Raw genomic sequence first — 22,070 nt, 5'->3', positions numbered from 1 at the left:
CAGAACTGGTAACTTACTATTTCCACTCCTGGTATCATGTGGCACAGCAGCACAGTGGTTAGCACTGTTGCTTCACAGCTCCTGGGTCACAGGTTTGATTCCCAGCTTGGATCACTGTCTGTGTGGAGTCTGCACGTTCTCCCTGTGTCTGCTTGGGTTTCCTCCGGCTGCTCCGGTTTCCTCACACAAGTCCCGGAAGATGTACTGTTAGGTTAATTGGACATTCTGAATTCTCCCTCGGTGTACCCGAACAGGCGCTGGAGTGTGGCGTCTAGGGGCTTTTCACAGTAACTTCATTGCAATGTTAATGTAAGCCTACATGTGACGATAAAAAAGATTATTATTACGTGATGTTCTTTGCTTTGTGGATGAGGATGGCTTTGAAGTGTAGTGTCTTACAAAGAACATCAAGCAATGTATTTTAACAAAGCTAATTTATTAACACAACTAGATTAAAACTAACTTACATGACTACAGCTAAACTAAACTATGACTATCTACAAACCTTCTGAAAACACGACTACTCTCCAACCTGTTTAGACACCTTCTCCCAGAATCAAGGGTATCACGTGTGATCTACGTGTATGCTCTTATCACCATCTAGTGGTTGGAAGCATTCACATTAAATTGTTAACCCTTTAGTTACCATACAATATACATATTGTCACACCAAGGTGGCTGAGACCAGCCGAACCACTGAGTGGATCAAATTATACAGAAGGGGCAAAAGGTTAGGTGTCCAATCTTTTACTTTCGTTAGCTGGGTGGTTGCAATTTTTCTGAATAAAAACCAAACGTGAGCCATTGGGTTAAAGTTTGAAATCACAAGACTTTGCTGTACTCTCGCAGACCTTCGCAGGCGGGGCAGGGAATTGCTCCCAGCTATTGATCAAAGTTTAGTTCAGACTTTTCGGTCCAAGATACGGGACGGGTTGAACCAGAAACAGCACGAACTGCAAATGAGGTCGAATGTCAATTGGTGCAAGTGGGCGCGTATATTGTTGACATTAACCACTGTCTTTTTGTTAGGATTTCTGATCGGTGAGTATTAACTGCGCCAGATGTGCTGATGTTTCCTTCGCGGCAACTCTCTCCAGAAAGGCAGTCCGATTTGAAATAAAAGAGCCCGAGGATTGGCCTCGCGCCAACAGATATGAAACATTTATTGCCATTTGTATCGGGTGATCTGCAAGTTCTTATTCATAACTAGGTACCGCTTAACAGTTAATTTATTAAACCCCGGCTTGGACTGGCTCCAAAAGCGAATGATTTTGAAATCTGACATTTTTCTATTTATTGAAGGATGGTTTGGGCGGCCCGGTGTGGACAAATTCCCAATGAAATCTCTCACAATTGGGAGCAAGCTGCTGAAGGAAATGCAAGCTGAAAATATCAGATTATATCTGCGGTAAGAGAAGCAACTCTTCATGTGGTGTGCTGCACCTTTCCCGGCCCTGACGCCCAGTCTGGACAATGAAACACGTTTTACATTTTGCGCGATTTAAGCCAAGTTTCAACTTCAGCAACTTAATAAAGTGCGAAGGAAAAGGGGGGAGAGGGGTCAGCAGTCCGGAACTGGTATTTTTCTTCAGTCAATGCTTTAATTTAAAATGAATTAATCCTTATGATAATGTGTCTGTACTTTTTGGTTCCCAACTCCAGGGATTATTTGATAGTCCTGTGCAGGTCCACCTCCCTCTGCCCTCCCGCGTGGCCATGAGATCTGTGGTGCTATTCAAAGCAAACCAAGGGAGCTGTCCTCAACGCCCTGGTCAATATTTCTCCCACAACCAACTGGACAGATCACCTGGTCGCTATCACCTTGCTGTTTGTGGGACCTTATGTGCAAATTGGCTGCAATGTTATCGTCAACAGTTGCTACATTTGTTTTAGCTTTACAATGTTTTGGGACACCCAGAGCTTGTGGAAAGCACCATATAACTGCAAGTTTTTCTCCATTTTTTTTTTAACGCATCCCCTATGGTTAGGCAAGTCCAACCGATTGTTTTTTAAAATACTTTATTCAGGCATTTTCGAATAAACAAAAATTGAAGAAAAATCATACAACATGAAAAATAACCAGCATCCACTCACCCCCCCCCCCCCCCCCACCCCGCTTCCACAATATCACCCTGTTCTACTATCCCGCCATCCCCATTTTAACGCCCTTGCACCCCTTTGCTGACCCCTCAATCCTCCTTAAAGAAATCAAATAAACCGCTTCCACCTCCGGGTCAACCCACTGACCGGCCCCCTCAGGACGAACTTGTCCTTCTCCAGCCTCAGGATTTCTGCCAGGTCGCTCACCCACCCCCCCGCTTTCAACGGCTCCGAGTCCCTCCACCCAAGCAAGATCCGTCTCCGGGCTATCAGGGAGGCAAAGGCTAAAACATCGGCCTCTCTCACCCCCTGCACTCCCAGGTCTTCCGACACCCCGAATATCGCCACCTCTGGACTCGGGGCCACCTTCACGCCCACCTCTGGACCCGGGGCCACCTTCACGCCCAGGACCTTGGACTTTACGTCTGTGACCCCCCCTGCCAGAACCCGTTCAGCTTCGGACATGCCAGAGCATATTGGACATGATCCGCGGACCTCCCTGTGCACCGCCGCCCCTAACCTCTATCCCCTCAAAAAACCTACTCCACGTTACCGTCATATGTGCCCTGTGGACTATTTTAAACTGAATGAGGTTTAGCCTCTCACACTACGAGGACGCATCCACCCTCCACAGGGCCTCTGTCCATGTCCTGGCCTCCACATCCCCATCCAGCTCCTCCTCCCACTTGTGCTTTATGTCCTTCACCAGGGCGCCATCCCAGTCCATCAACTCCTTGTAGACCTCTGACATCTTCCCTCCCCTATCTCCTCCTGTGACAGCACCGTATCCTGCAACCCCAGGAGCAGCAGCCCAGGAAAGGAAGGCACCTCTCTCTTTTTAAAATCTCAGACCTGCAGGTACCTGAAATAGATCCCTCTGGACAGCTTGTATTCTTCCACCAGGTCCTCCAACTTTGCAGATTTCCCCCCGATAAACAGATCACCAAATCGCTCAATCCCTGCTTGCCACCACCCCAAAATCTCTCACTGGCACAAATCTATGGCTATTGCAGATTGTTGCCCACACAGATAGTTCATGGATCCATCTACCAGCCACACCAGAGGAGTAAACCTTCCCCAGGCACTCCGGCAGCTTGTGCCATCAAATACTTAGCCTACCGGCAGGGAAAAGACAAAAAAATACCGCCTTTAGCGGGAGCCAGCAAAAGTACAACTGCTCACTCCATGGCCACCACCGAAAGTCAGCAAACCGAGTGTTGAAAATAAGATTTAGGAAAAGGAGTAGACCATACTGCAGGGTGAACCTGCTCTACCATTCTGTGGTAACATGGCCCCTTTAGCAGCATTCCCTCGCAGTCCATGCGACTGGTTGGGGGCCTATCGTGCAGGAACGCACAAACCCGCCAATGAGGGAAAAGCGTGGGGCCTGGTGAGCAGAGTTCTGGCTTGAACGCATCAGCATTATCTTGGTTGTTTGACTTCCTCCTCCCATTTATACAAAAGAACAGAGCCATGCTATAGATATGCAACTAATCTCCCATTGACGGACAAAGAGGCCATCAGACTTGGTAATGGGCTAATAGCTGGCAAGCCAGGAGTGTCCCGAAGAATACTGGATCTGGAGCATCCTGTGTATTCCCACGAACAAGTTTAAGTCTGACTGGGACAATGTAACTGAGCCAGGTGTGGGCGTATCACTCTGAATCTGTGCTAGCAGGCTTTTCTTTTCCTCTCTGTCTAAATTGTCTAAAGTGTCTAAACCACTAAATTGTCTGCTACATCGGGGTCCAATCTCCCTTGTGTAACAGTAAATAATACAGAAGTAATGGAACTGAAGGCGCAGTTTTTGCTTGTGTAACTGCAAATCACTTGGCAGTTATTATTAATAATCTTTATCAGTATCACAAGCAGGCTTACATTAACACTGCAATGAAGTTACTGTGAAAATCCCCTAGTCGCCGCACTCCGGCACCTGTTTGGGTACACGGAAGAAGAATTCAGAATGTCCAGTTCACCTAATAAGCACGTGTTTCGGTACCTGTGGGAGAAAAGCGGAGCACCCGGAGGAAACCCACGCAGACAGAACGAGCAGACTCTGGACAGACAATGACCCAAGCCGGGAATCGAACCCGGGTCCCTGGCACTGTGAAGCAACAGTGCTAACCACTGTGCTACCATGCCATCCATAACTGTCAGTCAATTATATGTAGGCCACTGTGTAATTTTTAATTAGATTAGTGTGAACGCTGCCAAACTAGCTGAAACTAGTTGGATTCTGGAAAGTATATTAAGATGGACTGATGCAAGAGAAGGTCACAGATGCAGTGAAGTGGAAGCAGATTGAGAGTAAGGACTTCTAAATGGAAATTTAGTGAGAAGGTGAATTTTAATTAAAGAAATAACTTTCAATAATGCAACACTCCTATCAGACACAACAAAATACTTCCTACAACCAATTATGCACTTTAGGCACTTTTGTTTTGAGTTTGCTAAATTGATCTTAGTTTTAAAAAATAGTGGCACAGGTAGGAACAGTGATACATCATTCTTGCACGATGTGGAAGTTCCAAGCTGTTTAAGTGTTGACTCAGGTAAGCGCATTTTTGGGAAGTGCTACCAACCCTTGTTCCTCAAGCTCAAAATCACAAAGCTAAGTAGGAAAAGGAGACAATTCAACATGGAGGCAGAATGAGCTTTTGGAGCAAGTGTTGGAGAAGCTAGTCACTCTGTTGACTGTGCCTGCAACAGCCTACAATGTAGGAAACAGTTCAGAGGAGCGATTATCAACCAAGTTGAACAACAATTCACATAGGAAGACATTAGGAGAGATGCCCAAAAGCTTGGCAGTGAAGAGGTTAAGGGAGGGAATTCCAAAGCTTCGGGCCTGTAGCCACGTAAAATGGCTGCGTTCTGATTAATCTGGCCAAAACCCTTTTAAAATGGCTAACCCGAAAGACTGCTGGGAAAAGCAGCTAAGAAGACACAAGCAGGCAGCTGCAGACAGTGTTGCATATTCGGCTCTGGGGAAGTTGGCCCAGATCGATACTCAGGGCTATCAACAGCCCATCAACCCAGGTATTTGCAGTTGCATTCAGGACTGTTTGCAGCCCATCTATTCAGACATCCACAGTTAAATCGGCTATCCCTGGGAACAATTGCAACATATTAGCAATTGAATACCGGGCCAGACCTGTCAGCGCCTGCAGTGGCCGAAACAAAGACAGGTGAGCGACCACCCCCCGATCGAGGAATCGCCTCACCATTGGACACATCGACCCCAGAGATTGGGGATAGATCCAATCATTTGGGACTCCGGGTCAAGGGCCTCCCCGGGAGGCGGGAAGCCCCTGGGCCCTATAAAAGTGAGGGGCCAAGTTCAGATCTCTCTCTCTCTCTCTCTCCTCTTCGCCTGCTCGAGACCTTCGCAAGAACAGCAACCGGCAACAGTAAGTTTGAATCCAGCGATCGCTAACCGGCAGAGACACCTAGCCACCGACTTGTAGCAGCCTTTTGAATCCCGCGGGCCAGATCTGATTGGACAAGCCATTAGTTTCCCTGACCTGGTGGGCTCTTCCTAAGTTAAGTATTGGCCAGTAGTGATAGGTTTATTATATAGAAAGTAGTATTAGGGTATTAATATTGCTTGTTGTATATAATAAATGACCGTTGTTTTAATCCTTACTAAGCGGTGTGCTGTATTATTAATCATAACCTGAACTTGAACCACGTGGCGGTATCAAAGATACCTGGCGACTCGTGAGCAAAGGTGACGTAATCAGAGCCAATAGACTAAGGCTAAAAAGAGCAACATAATTGGCGACTTCGCCAGGACCCGACTTAGAAGTGGAAAACCACTCCGGGAGAACCCCAACATTTGAATTAGAATCCAATCGGAAACAAAACAAAAAAAACCACAAGTGTTCAAGCGGTTCTGGTTAATAATTCACAATTCGGAAGTGTGTATATGCATGCATAACTAACAGGGTTATAAGGCAAAACTGATAGATTTTTTGTTGCGTCAAAACTGTCGGCAGTTGGTATTTCGGAAATTAGCGCACGCCGTACCCGCATCTACCACACCACCTTAGCCCCCTGTTCCAACTTCGAACGTAACGAGCAGATAAGAGAGAGCCATGCAGGCAATGCAAGCGATGTAGCGCCTCATGAACCCCGAAGATTTTGCTGTCGCACCAGTCAGCAGTGTAGGAGCGGGACAGTGTCCCGTTTGGGAAGTGGAAATCCGCAAAATTCTGCAGGGCAAAGGATGGCCCATGTGGAAGGATTTCTGCAATAATGACGACTCAGGTCCTGGAAGTATAGGGCATACTTGGTGGGAGAACCTGAGTGAGATCCACAAAAAGAGTTTAGCAAAAGCGCGCAAGCCGATGGCAATTGTGTCCTGTCTGGCACAATTGCGAGGCACCGAGGAGGTCGTCAGGACACTCCGCAAGGAAATAGAAGGCATACATCGGATGAGTAAAATCGATGTATGCAAAATTGAGAAAGAGAACCTGGAGTTAAAAGGGAAATTAGCAGCAAAAGACGAAGAGGTGGCTGATGCCAAACGGGGTCACCAATCTTGTCTGGCGCACTTGAGTAGTTTCCAGTCACAATATGAAAAGGCTTATCAGGACCTGCAGCGTGCAGTCCTGGTAAAGAAAGAAACAGAAAACCAGTTAGAGACGCTCCAGAAACAACGCAGTGATCTCAAGGCAGCCTTGAGAGCGTCCACGCCACAACCATGGAACAAAGGCAGAGTACTTTGGACCATGCAAAGTGCCGAAAGCAGATTGCAGACTTGAAAGCACTGCTTTCTGTCCAAAAGGGATTTCAAGAAACCTTTGGGGAAAGTTTAGACCAGGAAGACGGCCCTGATTGGGAAGAATTGCAAGAGACAGCGCAGAGATATGTTCAGGGAGCATGTGCGCAGGGAAAACCCCAAAGGAGGAAAGCACCCCCACACAACAGATAATACAGGCTCCCATGGACCCTGTAACAACCCACCGCACCGCCACAGCAGACGAGGCGGAGGTCTTATATTCCACCCCCCTCACAGTGACCCAATTACGGGACGCGTGTGCCAAAATCACACCGTTCCTCCCCGCTTCAGACCCACACCATTTATTTGCCACCGTCAAACACCAGGCGACCATGTACGGCCTGGATGAGAAAGAGCAGGTAAAGCTCACGGTCCTCAGCTTAGACCCATCGGTCGCAGCAGCCCTTCCCGACCCACAGAATGTAGGAGGAGGCACCCTTGCAGAAATGCATACCGCGATCCTGGATGCGATCGGGTACAACCGGGGCGACCCCGTAGACGGTCTAAATAAGTGCAGACAGAAAAAGTCTGACCACCCCACAGCGTTCGCAGGACGCTTGTGGATTCACTTCGAAGTCGTTTTCGGAAATGTAGACCGTGCCCATTTGTCCGCAGACAATATGGCCAAATAGACCCGCACCCTTATCTCCCATGCCACAGAAGCAGGACAAAAAGCCTGTACAAATTATGACCCCTCAGAGGAAGCCCACAATGAGAAATGGGTTTTAAAAAGATTGTCCCGCGCCTGGGAGCAGTCTGCACAAAGTAAACCCACAGTTAGGAAACCCGAAGAACAGCAGGCAGAAGCAGACAAACCCGCAGTTAGGGAACCCGAGGAAGAGCAGGCAGACATGCATCCAGTTAAAACGCACCAGAACCCCGCATGGGTAAACGAAGGAAGGAACAGCCCCCCACAGAAATCTCCGGAATGTTACAATTGCGGACAATTAGGACATTACGCACGAGAATGTCAAGCCCCCCTGAAACAGCAACGGGATAAGCCCACAAATGCCCCCCGAACCAGCAAAGAAACCAACAGCCCCGACCCCCCCCACCCAGGGAACCATACCCAAGGGAACAATGCACCAGAGAGCCTGCTCCACCTTATGTGCCCCAGGGGTCATGTTACAACTGTGAGCAGCCAGGACACTTCGCCCGAGATTGCAGGAGACCCCCACCAGCTAGACTAGCCCCCAGATATGAAAGAGAACACCACCCACAGCAGCTACAAGGTCCCAGCTGCCCCATGCAAACTGTGAGCGCTTACCCACCACTTCTCATGGCAGCGTTACCTCAGCAAGGCCACTTCATTTTTGTTTCACTCATCCTTCCTCTCTTCAGTCACGCTGCACTCCCTCCATATGCTAGTTACACCCCAGCCCAAATGTGATTTACGATGTCCCGTATTCTGATGGAACCTGCAGAATGTTTTATGTTGTCTGTCTGTTTGTTAAATGTTGTTTGTCCTACAGGAGAATGTTCTCACCGCCCCACACCCATTCACCTGAACTTTTTATCTCTTTTCCAATTGGACAAGCCAGACGCTTGTTCAGCGGTACCAACTTGTCCACAGATACCTGGTCACCAGACCAGACGCCCATTCAGAGGAACTAGCTTTTCAGCTGATACGTGGTCACCAGACCAGACGCCCGATCGTAGCTACTCTTCCGATTTGATGGTAGAATCAGAACAGTAACCCCACCATGATGACTACATTTTTGTCCGTTCTTTGGTCGCTTAGGCAGTGGAGAAACGGCGTGAGACCCGCCCTGCCTGGGGACCCCCCCGTTGGTCAAAAACACTCGGGTAGGGAAGATACGGTATTGGTAGCCGTCCTACCCGGGGACTCCACCCAAGTCTTACCCGTCGCGGCCCACACGCACCTCATTCGAACTTTTCTTTCAAAAACAGTTTATTTTATTTAGGCAACCTTTGGGTTGCTGCCACATGCTATTTACATCCTGGAACATTTGGATGATAAACCTAGCACTGGTCCACCATTGGGAAGTGTGCCGTGTCCAAACATTTGTTTTGGAAAAAAAGAAATGGGGGGAGAGTCCCACATAGTGACCAATTATAAGGGTTTAATTGGCCCCAAGAAGGACAGACACACTAACACACCAGATATTAAACCAAAGTATTCACACACACTACGCTTGTCTTACAGAACTCCAGAAGCTCCAAGTCCGGAGAAAACCAGCGAACACAGGAAAAGGAAGGAAAGAAGACAGCCATGAGGACTCCTTTCATCGTGCTCAACACTCTTTTGATGAACTTTTGGTTGCGCGGGACGCGGACCCCATCACTCCAAACCCCTTTACTGTCAACACTTCACAGCCCAGTAGTACCGAGGGCCCAGTCACCAACCACGCTGCATTATCCTGGTGTGCCAAGTTCATAACTTGGCACTCCTTATCGTACACCATTGAGGCACTGTTGGCATTGGCTATACTCAGTTGTGCAGTACAGACCATGCGCCTCCGCAAGTGGAAAAGGAGAGCGTACCGCGCTCGAAACCCGGTCTATCGGATCCGAACCCCGATATTTGGCTATGACCAGACCCCAGACCCCCGCGACATATGAATAATAAAACATGCACTGGCGGTTTTTCCTGTAAATAAAAAGAAAATGTATGGAAATGTATGATCCTGAGCTTGACTGCCAAGCCAGGAAAGAATATATTAAATGTTTGATTGTTATTGTATGTTTAGAGAGACAAGACTGTATAATGCTTGAAGAATTGTTTAGGTAAAATTAGAGGTTCCCAGTTTATTTTTTTCTAGATACATGCACCTGCCTGACATAGCGCCCTCAAGAATTGTTTTGGTAAATTTTTGTGCATCGCTAGGGTCAGAGTAGTGGCCATGTAGGAGGTACCCGCCAGCCCCCCCCCCCCCCCCCCCCCCCCCCCCCCCACGGCCCCCCCCCCCCCGGTCAGGGAACGAAGAGGACAAAATTTATGTGATCCTTCACACTTCGCGTTAGGATCGAAAGGCGGGAACAATTGCAACATATTAGCAATTGAATACCGGGCCAGACCTGTCGGCGCCTGCAGTGGCCGAAACAAAGACAGGTGAGCGACCACCCCCCGATCGAGGAATCGCCTCACCATTGGACACATCGACCCCAGAGATTGGGGACAGATCCAATCACTTGGGACTCAGGGTCAAGGGCCACCCCGGGAGGCGGGAAGCCCCTGGGCCCTATAAAAGTGAGGGGCCAAGTTCAGATCTCTCTCTTTCCTCTTCGCCTGCTCGAGACCTTCGCAAGAACAGCAACCGGCAATAGTAAGTTTGAATCCAGCGATCGCTATCCGGCAGAGACACCTAGCCACCGACCTGTAGCAGCCTTTTGTATCCCGCGGGCCAGATCTGATTGGACAAGCCATTCGTTTCCCTGACCTGGTGGGCTCTTCCTAAGTTAAGTATTGGCCAGTAGTGATAGGTTTATTATATAGAAAGTAGTATTAGGGTATTAATATTGCTTGTTGTATATAATAGATGACCGTTTTAATCCTTACTAAGCGGTGTGCTGTATTATTAATCATAACCTGAACTTGAACCATGTGGCGGTATCATAAAGATACCTGGCGACTCGTGAGCAAAGGTGGCGTAATCAGAGCCAATAGACTAAGGCTAAATAGAGCAACAGGCCTCGGCCATCACTGTCAATAGTGCAGCAATTTGAATCACAGATGTACAAGAGGTCAAGAGTGGAGCTGCACCGAGAGTTTGGTGAGCTTTAATACAAGAATGTGAATTTTATAACAGACTTTGCTAGATTGGGGACCAACATAGGTCAGTGGATACATGATGAACATGACTAGATGAAAATTAGGGTACAGGCAGCAGCATTTGGATGAGTTCTGTTTTGGTATGTTGGATAATGTTTGATAGGTCTCAACAAAGTCATTGTTAAGTAGTTTCACTGTATAACTATGTACATGTATACAGTAAATGGTTCAAGCTAGAATCTGTCTCTATGTTTGCTTGTACTTGGATTTTAGTTGCTCGCTATATTTCTTGTGGGGTTTGGGGTTTTTCCATATTCTGCTATCATGTTGTATTATAGGGTATTGGATTCCATTCAGTTGGTCTAGCTTAATTGTGTTTATTAGCTGCAAGACCTTTGTAGATATGTACAGTAAAGTGTTCAACCCAGGAGCTGTTTCCATGCTTGCTTATGCACATGGCTCTGTTCAACATGAGGCTGACCCCAGAGTGTGGGTCATGTTCTCTTACATTACTATGTGGGCGGTACTGTACTCAGTCCTGCTATAAGAAAGGAGGTAAATTCCAATATTGGCAAAATAGTACATGTTCTTGAAAGAGTTGAATTGGACGAGAAGGATGTGCAGCCAGTTAAAATAATTGGAACTCAAAAACTATTTTAACAAAAGTACTTGTTATGGTTGTGGTATAAATTGGAAATCTCCAAATTTTGAGCAGGAAATGGGTGAGGAAATCTGTTTAGAGAGAGAAGTACAAAATTTTCATTATTTTGAAAAGTTTTAATTATTCACAAATCAATTAGAACATAGAGGGAGTTCATGGGGGAAAATGAATGGAAATCCTAAAATGTGCAAAGGACATTTTCCTCCAGCAGTGTGAATAGGCTAACAAGGTCAGAAATATTATCAAATGAAATAGATAGAGGCATTAAAAGTAAGAGAATCTAAGGAGTCAAGATCAAAATGCAATAAGCTTCAAGATTCAAGTAGAAAGTGAATATATCTGAATGAAAATCATTATTTTTAAAAAATATATTTTTATTAAGGCATATATAATTTTAACAATTTTCAAGAGGAAAAACAACAAAGCAAATAGCATCCATCCAACCAACAACCCAGCCAACATGGCTTACATGCACAATTCCCCAATCCCCTTTCCCACTAACTATTTCTCACCTCGACCAACCAGCCACGCCTCCCTCTTTCCATTTACCCCTCCCCCACCTTTGCTGACAGCTTAATTTTCTCCAAAGAAGTCAATAAACATCTGCCACCTCTGGGCGAACCCTAGCATCGATCATCTCAGGGCGAACTTGATCTTCTCAAGCCTGAGAAACCCCATCATGTCGCTAACCCATATCTGCTGATTTTGGGAGCTCCGAGTCCCACCACGGCAATAAGATCCGTCTCTGGGCTACCAGGGAGGCAAAGGCCAAAACATCAGCCTGTCTCGCCCCCTGGATTCCCAGGTCTTCATACACACCAACAATCGCCACCTCTGGACTTGTTCCATCCTTGGAAACTCCAATCCCTCCAAAAACCGCGTCACCCCCTCCACCCCAGCTGGGGGTTCTGACTCATATAACCTGCAGTAAAAGTCTCTAAACACCCCGTTCACCCCCACCTGGTCCAAGATCGTCTTCCCTCCTCTGTCCGACACTTTCCCAATCTCCCTTACCGCCTCCCGTTTCCTTAGCTAGAATCCTACTAGCTTTCTGCCAATATTTGAACACCGCTCCCTGCACCTTTCTCAACTGCTCCACTGCCTTTCCTGTAGATAGGAACCCAAACTCCATCTGGAGCTTCTGCCGCTCCTTCAACAACCCTGCTCTGGAGCCTCCGAGTACGTCCTATCCACCTGGAGAATCTCCTTCACTAACCTGCCCACTCCGCCTTCTCCCTGTGTGCCTGTATTGATAAAAACTTCCCTCTCACCACTGCCTTCAACGCCTCCCATACTGTAGCTGTTGTAACTCCCCCCGTATCGTTTACCTCTCCATAACTCCTAATGGCCTCCCTGACCCGCATACACACTTCCTCCTCCGATAACAGCCCTACAACTAACCTCTAGTGCGGATGCTGCCCCCCCCCCCTAAACCCCATTAGTTCCTTCGCTGCCGCCGATACCCTCCCCGTCCTTGAACTCGACCAATCCAGCCTTGGATCTATTACCGTATTAAATTCCCCCTCATACTCAGCCGATGTGAGTCCAGATCAGGGATCTTCCCCAATACCCGACTCATGAACTCTACGTCGTCCAAGTTTGGAACATAAATGTTCACCAGTACCACTGGCATCCCCTCCAGCTTCCTGTCCGCCATAACACATCTACACCCCCCACCCCCGAGTCCGCCACTGTACTTCCCACTTCAAATGCCACCCGCTGATCCGCCACCCTCAGGCGTGTCTCCTGTATCATTACCACGTTAGCCTTTAAGCCTTTCAAATGTGTGAACACATGGGCCCCCTTGACCGGCCCATTCAATGCCCTCCCGTTCCATGTGATCAGCCTGGTCAGGATACACCCCACCCAACACCCCCCTTCTGGGCTAGCCTCCAGCCCGCATCCTGCACCTCCTCATGCACGCCCTCCGGCGCCCACCGTCATCGACCCTCGCCATGCCCCTCCCCTGTCAGCAGATTCCCCCCCCCATTCAATAACAAAATAACAACCCCAACCCCCATCAACACACTAACCACCTGCTTGCCTCCCCTCACTGTGCTTCCATGAGCTAGCCCACCCAGCTAGCCTGGTAGCCCCCGCCCATGGCGCCAAGCATTACCCCCCCCCCCCCCCCCCCCCCCGCAACCATCCTCCCAGTGAAAACTTTACAATCCCCATCAAACACAAAGAAAGGAACAACCCACCATCCCCCATCAAGAACAAAACAAACCCAGAACAGACCAGTGCAAAAGCGGTTCATACAAGCCACAAAAATACAAAACAGGGACACCAACTCCAAAGTTCGATGTCCTCCTTCTCCTGCCAGTCCATTGTCTCTAACTAATTCCATCACCTCGTCTGGCAACCCAAAGTAGAGTTCCCGGCCTTCAAATGTTACCCACAAGTGCGTGGGTATACCATGTCAAACTTCACCCCCTTCTTAAAGAGTGCCGTCTTCACCTTGTTGTAGCTCGCTCTCCTTTTGGCTAGCTCTGCACCCAGGTCCTGATAACGCACAGCTCACTGCCTTCCCAAGTACAGTGCCTCATCTGCTTGGCACACCTCAAAATCCCTTCCTTATCCAGGAACCGGTGCAGACGTATCACCATCACCCTCGGTGGCTCGTTCCCTTGCAGCTTACTCATCAGTGCACTGTGCGCCCGGTCCACCTCCAGGGGCCGAGCAAATGCCCCTTCACCCAATAACTTCTCAAACATCCATGCCACGTATAGTAAAGTACGAAGTCTTACAACACCAGGTTAAAGTCCAACAGGTTTGTTTCGATGTCACTAGCTTTCGGAGCGCTGCTCCTTCCTCAGGTGAATGAAGAGGTCTGTTCCAGAAACACATATATAGACAAATTCAAAGATGCCAAACAATGCTTGGAATGCGAGCATTAGCAGGTGATTAAATCTTTACAGATCCAGAGATGGGGTTACCCCATCTCTGGATCTGTAAAGATTTAATCACCTGCTAATGCTTGCATTCCAAGCATTGTCTGGCATCTTTGAATTTGTCTATATATGTGTTTCTGGAATAGACCTCTGCATTCACCTGAGGAAGGAGCAGCGCTCCGAAAGCTAGTGACATCGAAACAAACCTGTTGGACTTTAACCTGGTGTTGTAAGACTTCGTACTGTGATCAAATTTAATATCATGAATATATACATGATCAGTATTTGACCTCTTGGGCTGGCAACACAGTTTTACAGGTTCTCTGTCCAATTAAGGATGATGAACAGATTCTCTAAGATGGGGGTGGGGGGGTGGCAATCAGGGGCCTTCCAAGTTGAGAGGAGCAGCAGGCAAGAGGGAACATAAGTGAAGGTGTTATAATCCCTACAATGACCGCGGGAGAAACCATTATTAATCCTCCCCCTTGGGACTCGTGGAAGTAAGAGCTGCCAGGTAGGGGGTGGCTGGCAACCGCTTTTGGGGAGGGAGGGGGGGGGGGTGCCGGCCAAATGCTTGGGGCTTGTTATGAGTAGAATAAAAGCAGGCCCAACTTGGGGCCTGGTGAGCCTTATCCTGTCAGCGAGGTCTGTACTGGGAGTGAGATGCTATGTTAAGCATGAACTTGTAAATATAGTAAATGCATCTTAGTTAATGACAGATTCCTTCTGAATTATTATGTTGCTGATGAGGATTTAAGGAAGTCTCACATTCAGCTGTCAATTCGCCTAATCGCTGGAGATTCGTTGTGAGCATGGTACGTCATATCATTTGGAATGCCATTGTTCGGTAAATTGGATGCCTTTGATGCTGGGCTGGAAGATTGGAATCAGTATTCAGAACACATCCAGTACCAATTTCAAATAAATGGTATATTGGGGGACGACCAACAAATAAAGTTCACCTTCTGACCTCTTGCGGGGCCTGGACCTTTGAGATCATAAAAAGTTTGACATTTCTGGCAGCACCCGATTCCAGGTTGTTCGATGAACTTGTGGCAATGGTTTCGGACCACTACGATCCAAAGCCTTCGGTGAATTTGCAAAGGTACCATTTTAACACAGCGACACGCTTCCCTTGTGAGCCAGTTGTTCACTTTTTAACTCGTTTTGAGGGTTTAACTTGTTAATTGCGAGTTTGAGCCATCCCTCTCAGAAATGTTACTGGATAGACTTGTGTGTAGTATCAATAATTTGGCCACTCAACGGAAGCTATTAGCGGAAACTATGCTGGATTTATGATGAGCCATTGAGCTTTCTCATGAGAAAATGCGTGGAAGACTATACAGGTACTGCAGGGAACTGTTGATTGTGGACTGCATAGTTTGGGTTGCCCTTTTCAGATGTCTCCTAGGTCATGGGACAGTGCTGGTATGGGCAGATTTCTTACAAGGTGAGTTTGGGGAAGATCACGTACCTCGGGCACTGCCACTGCCTGGAGGGATCCTTCACCCGAGGACAATGGTGTGTGCTAGCCTCGTAGCTAACTTTGTGGTCAAAGGACTTGGGGGAATCAGAATCGTTCGTCTCGGCACAGGAGACGCCGTCCGCGGCACCGACCGGGGTCACTTGAAATGAAAAATTGAAAATCGCTTATTGTCACAGGTAGGCTTCAAATAAAGTTACTGTGAAAAGCCCCCAGTCGCCTAGGGGCGCCTGTTTGGGTAGGCTGGTATGGGAATTGAACCAACGCTGCTGGCCTCGTTCTGCTTTATAAGCCAGCTGTTTAGCCCACTGTGCTAAACAAGCCCCTTACACATGGTCGACCCAGAAGAGGAGCTCTATTATGCCTGTTCTTGTTCTAGGATACCAGCTTGATGTTATGAAACTGAGTTTCGGCTCCAACCGTTGCACCAATCTGCATTGCCCTACAGGTCAATGGCCATCCAGTGGAGATGGTCACTGGGGTGTGGTCTCCGTTAGAGTTGCCTGCACATTTCAATGCCTTTGTATGGAAATCAGGCCACTAACTTTGATGGATATCAAGGCAAGATTGGCCACATAAAGGGGGGAACCATTAAAAATCCTGGGGACCACCATGACACCAGTGACGTATGTACAGCAGGCATTTGGTGGTGATGGTCGTACATGGTCCAGGTTCAAATTTACGAGGGAGAGACTGGCTAAGAATCTTAAGATTCGATTGGCAGCAGATCTTCCGAATGCGATTGGAAATCTGAATGATATGCTGTTTGTGATTTTCATTAATGACTTGGATGAGGGAGTTGAAGGGTGGGTCAGTAAATTTGCAGACGATACGAAGATTGGTGGAGTTGTGGATAGTAAGGAGGGCTGTTGTCGGCTGCAAAGAGACATAGATAGGATGCAGAGCTGGGCTGAGAAGTGGCAGATGGAGTTTAACCCTGAAAAGTGTGAGGTTGTCCATTTTGGAAGGACAAATATGAATGCGGAATATAGGGTTAACGGTAGAGTTCTTGGCAATGTGGAGGAGCAGAGAGATCTTGGGGTCTATGTTCATACATCTTTGAAAGTTGCCACTCAAGTGGATAGAGCTGTGAAGAAGGCATATGGTGTGCTCGCGTTCATTAACAGAGGGATTGAATTTAAGAGCCGTGAGGTGATGAAGCAGCTGTACAAAACTTTGGTAAGGCCACATTTGGAGTACTGTGTACAGTTCTGGTCGCCTCATTTTAGGAAGGATGTGGAAGCTCTGGAAAAAGTGCAAAGAAGATTTACCAGGATGTTGCCTGGAATGGAGAGTAGGTCTTGCGAGGAAAGGTTGAGGGTGTTAGGCCTTTTCTCATGAGAGCGGAGAAGGATGAGGGGCGACTTGATAGAGGTTTATAAGATGATCAGGGGAATAGATAGAGTAGACAGTCAGAGACTTTTTCCCCGGGTGGAACACACCATTACAAGGGGACATAAATTTAAGGTGAAAGGTGGAAGATATAGGAGGGATATCAGAGGTAGGTTCTTTACCCAGAGAGTAGTGGGGGCATGGAATGCACTGCCTGTGGAAGTAGTTGAGTCGGAAAGATTAGGGACCTTCAAGCAGCTATTGGACAGATACATGGATGACGGTAAAATGATATAGTGTAGATTTATTTGTTCTTAAGGGCAGCACGGTAGCATTGTGGATAGCGCAATTGCTTCACAGCTCCATGGTCCCAGGTTCGATTCCGGCTTGGGTCATTGTCTGTGCGGAGTCTGCACGTCCTCCCCGTGTCTGCGTGGGTTTCCTCCGGGTGCTCCGGTTTCCTCCCACAGTCCAAAGATGTGCGGGTTAGGTGAATTGGCCAATGATAAATTGCCCTTAATGTCCAAATTGCCCTTGGTGTTGGGTGGAGGTGTTGAGTTTGGGTATGGTGCTCTTTCCAAGAGCCGGTGCAGACTCAAGGGGCCGAGTGGCCTCCTTCTGCACTGTAAATTCAATGATAATCTATGATTAATCTAGGACAAAGGTTCGGCACAACATCGTGGGCCGAAGGGCCTGTTCTGTGCTGTATTTTCTATGTTCTATGAATAATTGTCTAGAGTTTTTTCGAGATGATCTGGGCAGCGTAAAGGGTGCCAGAACCCACATCTGTGTCGATCCTGCTGCTCAGCCCCGATACTTCCGGGAATGACCTGTCCCATCTGCACTATTTCCAAAAGTGGATGCAGAACTGCAACGCTTACAAGGTGTTGGGGTAGTATGATCTGCAAGGTTTATGGAATGGGCTGCGCCAGGAGTGCTGCTGATGAAACTGGATGAAACAATCCAGCTGCGTGGAGGCTTCACGCTTGCTGTAAACATGGCTTCACAAATCTGGTAATGGTGTCCCCCCTGAGAATCTGGAAGCAGTTCAGACATTATTTTAAATTTAGCTCCATGACATTATTGGCCCCTATCTGCAGTAATCATCTCTTTGTGCTAGCGGGCTTAGACTCGACATTTAGGTCAGGGTTGGGGGTGGGGGTTGGGGGAGGGTTTAGAGAGGGTTGGGGACCTGTTTGTGTAGGGTAGGTTTGCCAGCTTTCAGGAGCTGTCGGAAAAATGTCAACATCCTGGGACCAATTTGTTTAGATATTTCCCCTTGGAACCACCGGCCTCCCTGCTGAAAAGGATGTTATCTTTCTGGAGCTGCCTTGAAGGTGTGCCAACAAGCACAATTAATGGAAACTTCCATTCGTGATTAAATTGTCTTGGAGGATGTGGACAGTTTTGTGGCAGGGACATGCTCCGAATACATATTTTAAAACGCGTACAAAAGATCAATAGCTCTCATTGCTATACATGCAATTTGTGCTTAAAATCCTATGACCTTTTGTGTCAGTTATTCTGATATCAGGAGAATTGTGGTGAAGAAACCAACTGAATTGATCAGAATCTCCATGTCATGCATTTCAATAATAACATTTTCTGGTAAATTCAAGCACAAATGCCAATATTACTGTGCTACTTTTCAATAAGCTTAACGTTTAATTGTGGATGTTCCTACTTATTTTCAGCTAATAGGAACAAGTACACTTTAAACCTGGTTGTCTAAATCAACCTTTACGAGTTGGCTTTTTAAAATCAGATGTTTATTATATAACTGAAACGTAATAAATATACAACTCAAAATTGATTGCAGTATCTTTGGTCCTCTCTGGAATGAATGCTTCAGTACAACACACATAGGATGACAGTACAAGGAGGAAGTTAACTTGTTCATTACATCCTTGTTTAATATAATGTCAGATCATTAATAGCGGTGGACTAACACAAATGCTTTCACCTGGAGTAGTGTGCTCATTTGAGATGTTAGCCTGTACAAGACATTTTATGTGGAGCTAGATTTTAGTGAAATCATGAACCTTTAGTCAATTTGTTTTATTTTTTGCAAATGCTAAACCATTCCCTATATTTAATTGTTTTTTTCCTTTTCTCACCTCCTCTTTCAATTACTTATGAGTCTTAATTTTATTTCACTCAGGAATTGGACACTGTTTCCTCATTTAGCTGGGACCGAACAAAATCGCCAGTTGGCCCAACAGATTCAAAAGCAATGGAAGAGCTGGGGACTCTATTCAGTTGAATTGGTTCACTATGATGTCCTGTTGTCTTATCCAAACAAAAGCAATCCTAATTACATATCTATCATTGATGAGAATGGATATTCGGTAAAGTGAAAAATCTTGCATTTCATTTTAGTTTTTACTTCGGTCCATCTGCATTTTTGTTAATTTGGAAGTTATACACAATTCTTTCTTTTATTCCATAGAATAATTCAACTATTTCCAAGATTTTCTTGTCACTGTCCAAGTTCTACATTCACAAATTACATTCAAACTTCCATTAAGTCAGTACCACTAATTTCAGCGGCTTCTTTGGCACTGTACATCCCTCTTTCATTCACTTCAAAATCCTTGCAGCCATCCATAAGCCTTTCTCTATCCTTGCTGCTCATTATTTCAATGACCTTGGTTGCTAAGAGCAGTGCTAGTTCATCTATCTAATTAGTTTTATTGAAAGTGGATCTTCAGATGTATCAGCAATCTATTTTAGGAATAATTTGCTGTTTTTATTTTAAAAAACTTTAACATTTCCTATTTGTTCACATCTTTTGTGAAAAATCAGCCTCAAGTCTATACATTTTCTTCCCCAATGCAAACCCCCTCTCCCACCAGACCATTAAGTTTAGCTTTCACTGAGCACTTACTTTATTCTCCCATTAATGCAATCTGATAACTTGCTTTTATGCATCGAGTAGCACCTTCTCCTGCCATTAACACTTTCTCTGCCTCGTGACCTACCCATTGTTCTTGTTGTTCCACCCCCTCTTTTACAGTATTTAATCCAACACATTTCTCACTCTCTTCCGCTCTGAAGAAGTCATACAGACTCTGTTTTCAGGGCAGCACGGTGGCGCAGTGGTTAGCACTGGGACTACGGTGCTGAGGACTCGGGTTCGAATCCAGGCCCTGGGCCACTGTCCGTGTGGAGTTTGCACATTCTCCCTGTGTCTGCGTGGGTTTCACGCCCACAACCCAAAGATGTGCAGGGTAGGTGGATTGGTCGCACTAAATTGCCCCTGAATTAGAAACAAAATAATTGTTTAAATTTAAAAAAAACGCTGTTTTCGCTCTCCACAGATGCTGCCAGACCTGTTTTTAAAAAAAAATGTATTTTATTACAAACATGTATCAAAACAGGTTACAGCGAATAAACACCCCGGGAAACATGCTTCCCAACAATCAACTATACAGTCTGTACAGATTTTTCCCCTTTTTCACCCCCTCCCTCCCCCATGACAAACTGCCCCTCAAATACAGTCACAAACATCCCCCACATTTCCTCAAACCCCCCCCTGTAGAGCCCCTTAACTCATACTTTATCTTCTCTAATCACAGGAAGTCGAACAGGGTCACCCAACCAAGCCGCTACCCCTGGTGGCAATACCGACCGCCACTCCAGCAAAATGCGCCGCCAAGCAATCAGAGAGGCGAAGTCCACGACATCGGCCTTCCTCCTCTCCATGAGCTCCGGCTTCTCTGAAATCTATTGCTACCAAAGGGTCTGGGTCCACCACCTCCTCCACTATCCTGGCTAAGACCGCAAACACTCCCGCCCAGAATCTTCCCAATTTTTGCAACCCCAAAACATGTGCGCATGATTCGTTGGCCTTCGTCCACACCTCTCACACTCATCTGCTACCCCCTGAAAGAACCCATTCATTCTCGCCCGAGTCATATGCACCCTGTGCACCACCTTAAACTGTATCAGGCTTATCCTTGCACAAGAGGAGGTCCCGTTTACCCTACACAGTGCCTCACTCCATACTCCCCAATTGATCTCCCCTTCCCATTTCGCCTTGATCTTCACCCCTGCTCGCCTCCCTGCTCCCCCAGCCACTTGTATATATCCCTAATTCTTCCCTCCCCTTCCACAACCGGAAGCAACAGTCGCTCCAGCAGGGTGTATCCTGGCAATCTAGGGAACCCCCTCCAGACCTTTCACGCAAAGTCCCTAGCCTGCAGATACCTGAACTCACTCCCCCTTGGCAACTCTACCCTCTCTCTTAGCTCCTCCAGACTGGTGAACCCTTCCTCCAAATACAGGTCCCTCACCTTGACCAGCCCCACTTCCCTCCACCTCCTATATACACGATCCATCCACCCTGGCTCAAACCCATGATTCCCGCACAGCGGCGTTAGCACCGACATCCTTTCACCCTAAAATGCCTCCTCACCTGATTCCATATCTTCATTGTGGACTGCACCACTGGGCTCCCTGCCTCTGTAGCCTCTGCCTCTGTAGCAGTGTCCTCGCCACCTTCCCCGCACTGCTGCCAGACCTAATGAGTTTTTCCAGCATTTTCTGTTGTTTCAGATTTCGGCATCCGTAATGTTTGTATATTATTGTGGATCTACTTGCGGTTTTCCATGTTTTCAGATTGCAATTGTGTCTGGTACGCCACTATTTAAAAGTGCTTGGTGTGTGGCACAAAGCAAGTTGCCCCCATGGGATTAATAAAGGTCACTTCCACTAGGGTAGTTACAGTGGAAATAAATCTCACTTTTTAAATTCAAACTCCACGTAATCAGAAATATAAGGGAATGAGAAGAGGGACCAGTATAGAGAGAAAATAATATATTTAAGTAAGGATGTCATGTTTGAAAAGGACCAAGAAAACTCTACATTGTGTTTTGTTTACAGGCTTGATTTTTGTGTGTTAAGTATGTCTTCGATAAACAGGACCGGTTGGTAATGTCAAGTCTGATGATATGTCTGTTCTGCTCATTAATCTTGCTTCCCCAGTGTTTCATGCAAGCTGCCCAGAGGAATAAAATGCTCTGTGGAAAAATGGGCAAATCATAGTTAACAAGAAAAGTAGCACAGGTATATAATCCAAAATCTAA

The 22,070-nt window shown here is 46.8% G+C and overlaps 1 protein-coding gene across 4 annotated transcripts in view; it reads left to right on the top strand.

Moving 5' to 3' along the window:
- Nucleotides 1–862: 862 nt before the first annotated feature.
- Nucleotides 863–22,070, top strand: part of naalad2 (N-acetylated alpha-linked acidic dipeptidase 2) — a 189,975-nt gene continuing 168,767 nt past the window's right edge. For all 4 annotated transcript variants that reach the window (XM_072476461.1, XM_072476459.1, XM_072476460.1 and 1 more), the window contains exons 1-3: nt 863–1,041; nt 1,303–1,408; nt 19,145–19,331. In XM_072476461.1, coding sequence (XP_072332562.1) covers nt 960–1,041; nt 1,303–1,408; nt 19,145–19,331 — 375 coding nt within the window. In that variant the 5' untranslated portion in view covers nt 863–959. The remainder of the gene's footprint in view (nt 1,042–1,302; nt 1,409–19,144; nt 19,332–22,070) is intronic.

This window comes from Scyliorhinus torazame, chromosome 15, assembly GCF_047496885.1.
Source record: "Scyliorhinus torazame isolate Kashiwa2021f chromosome 15, sScyTor2.1, whole genome shotgun sequence".
Classification (NCBI taxonomy): Eukaryota; Metazoa; Chordata; class Chondrichthyes; order Carcharhiniformes; family Scyliorhinidae; genus Scyliorhinus; species Scyliorhinus torazame.
This window is presented reverse-complemented; position numbering and strand designations above follow the sequence as displayed.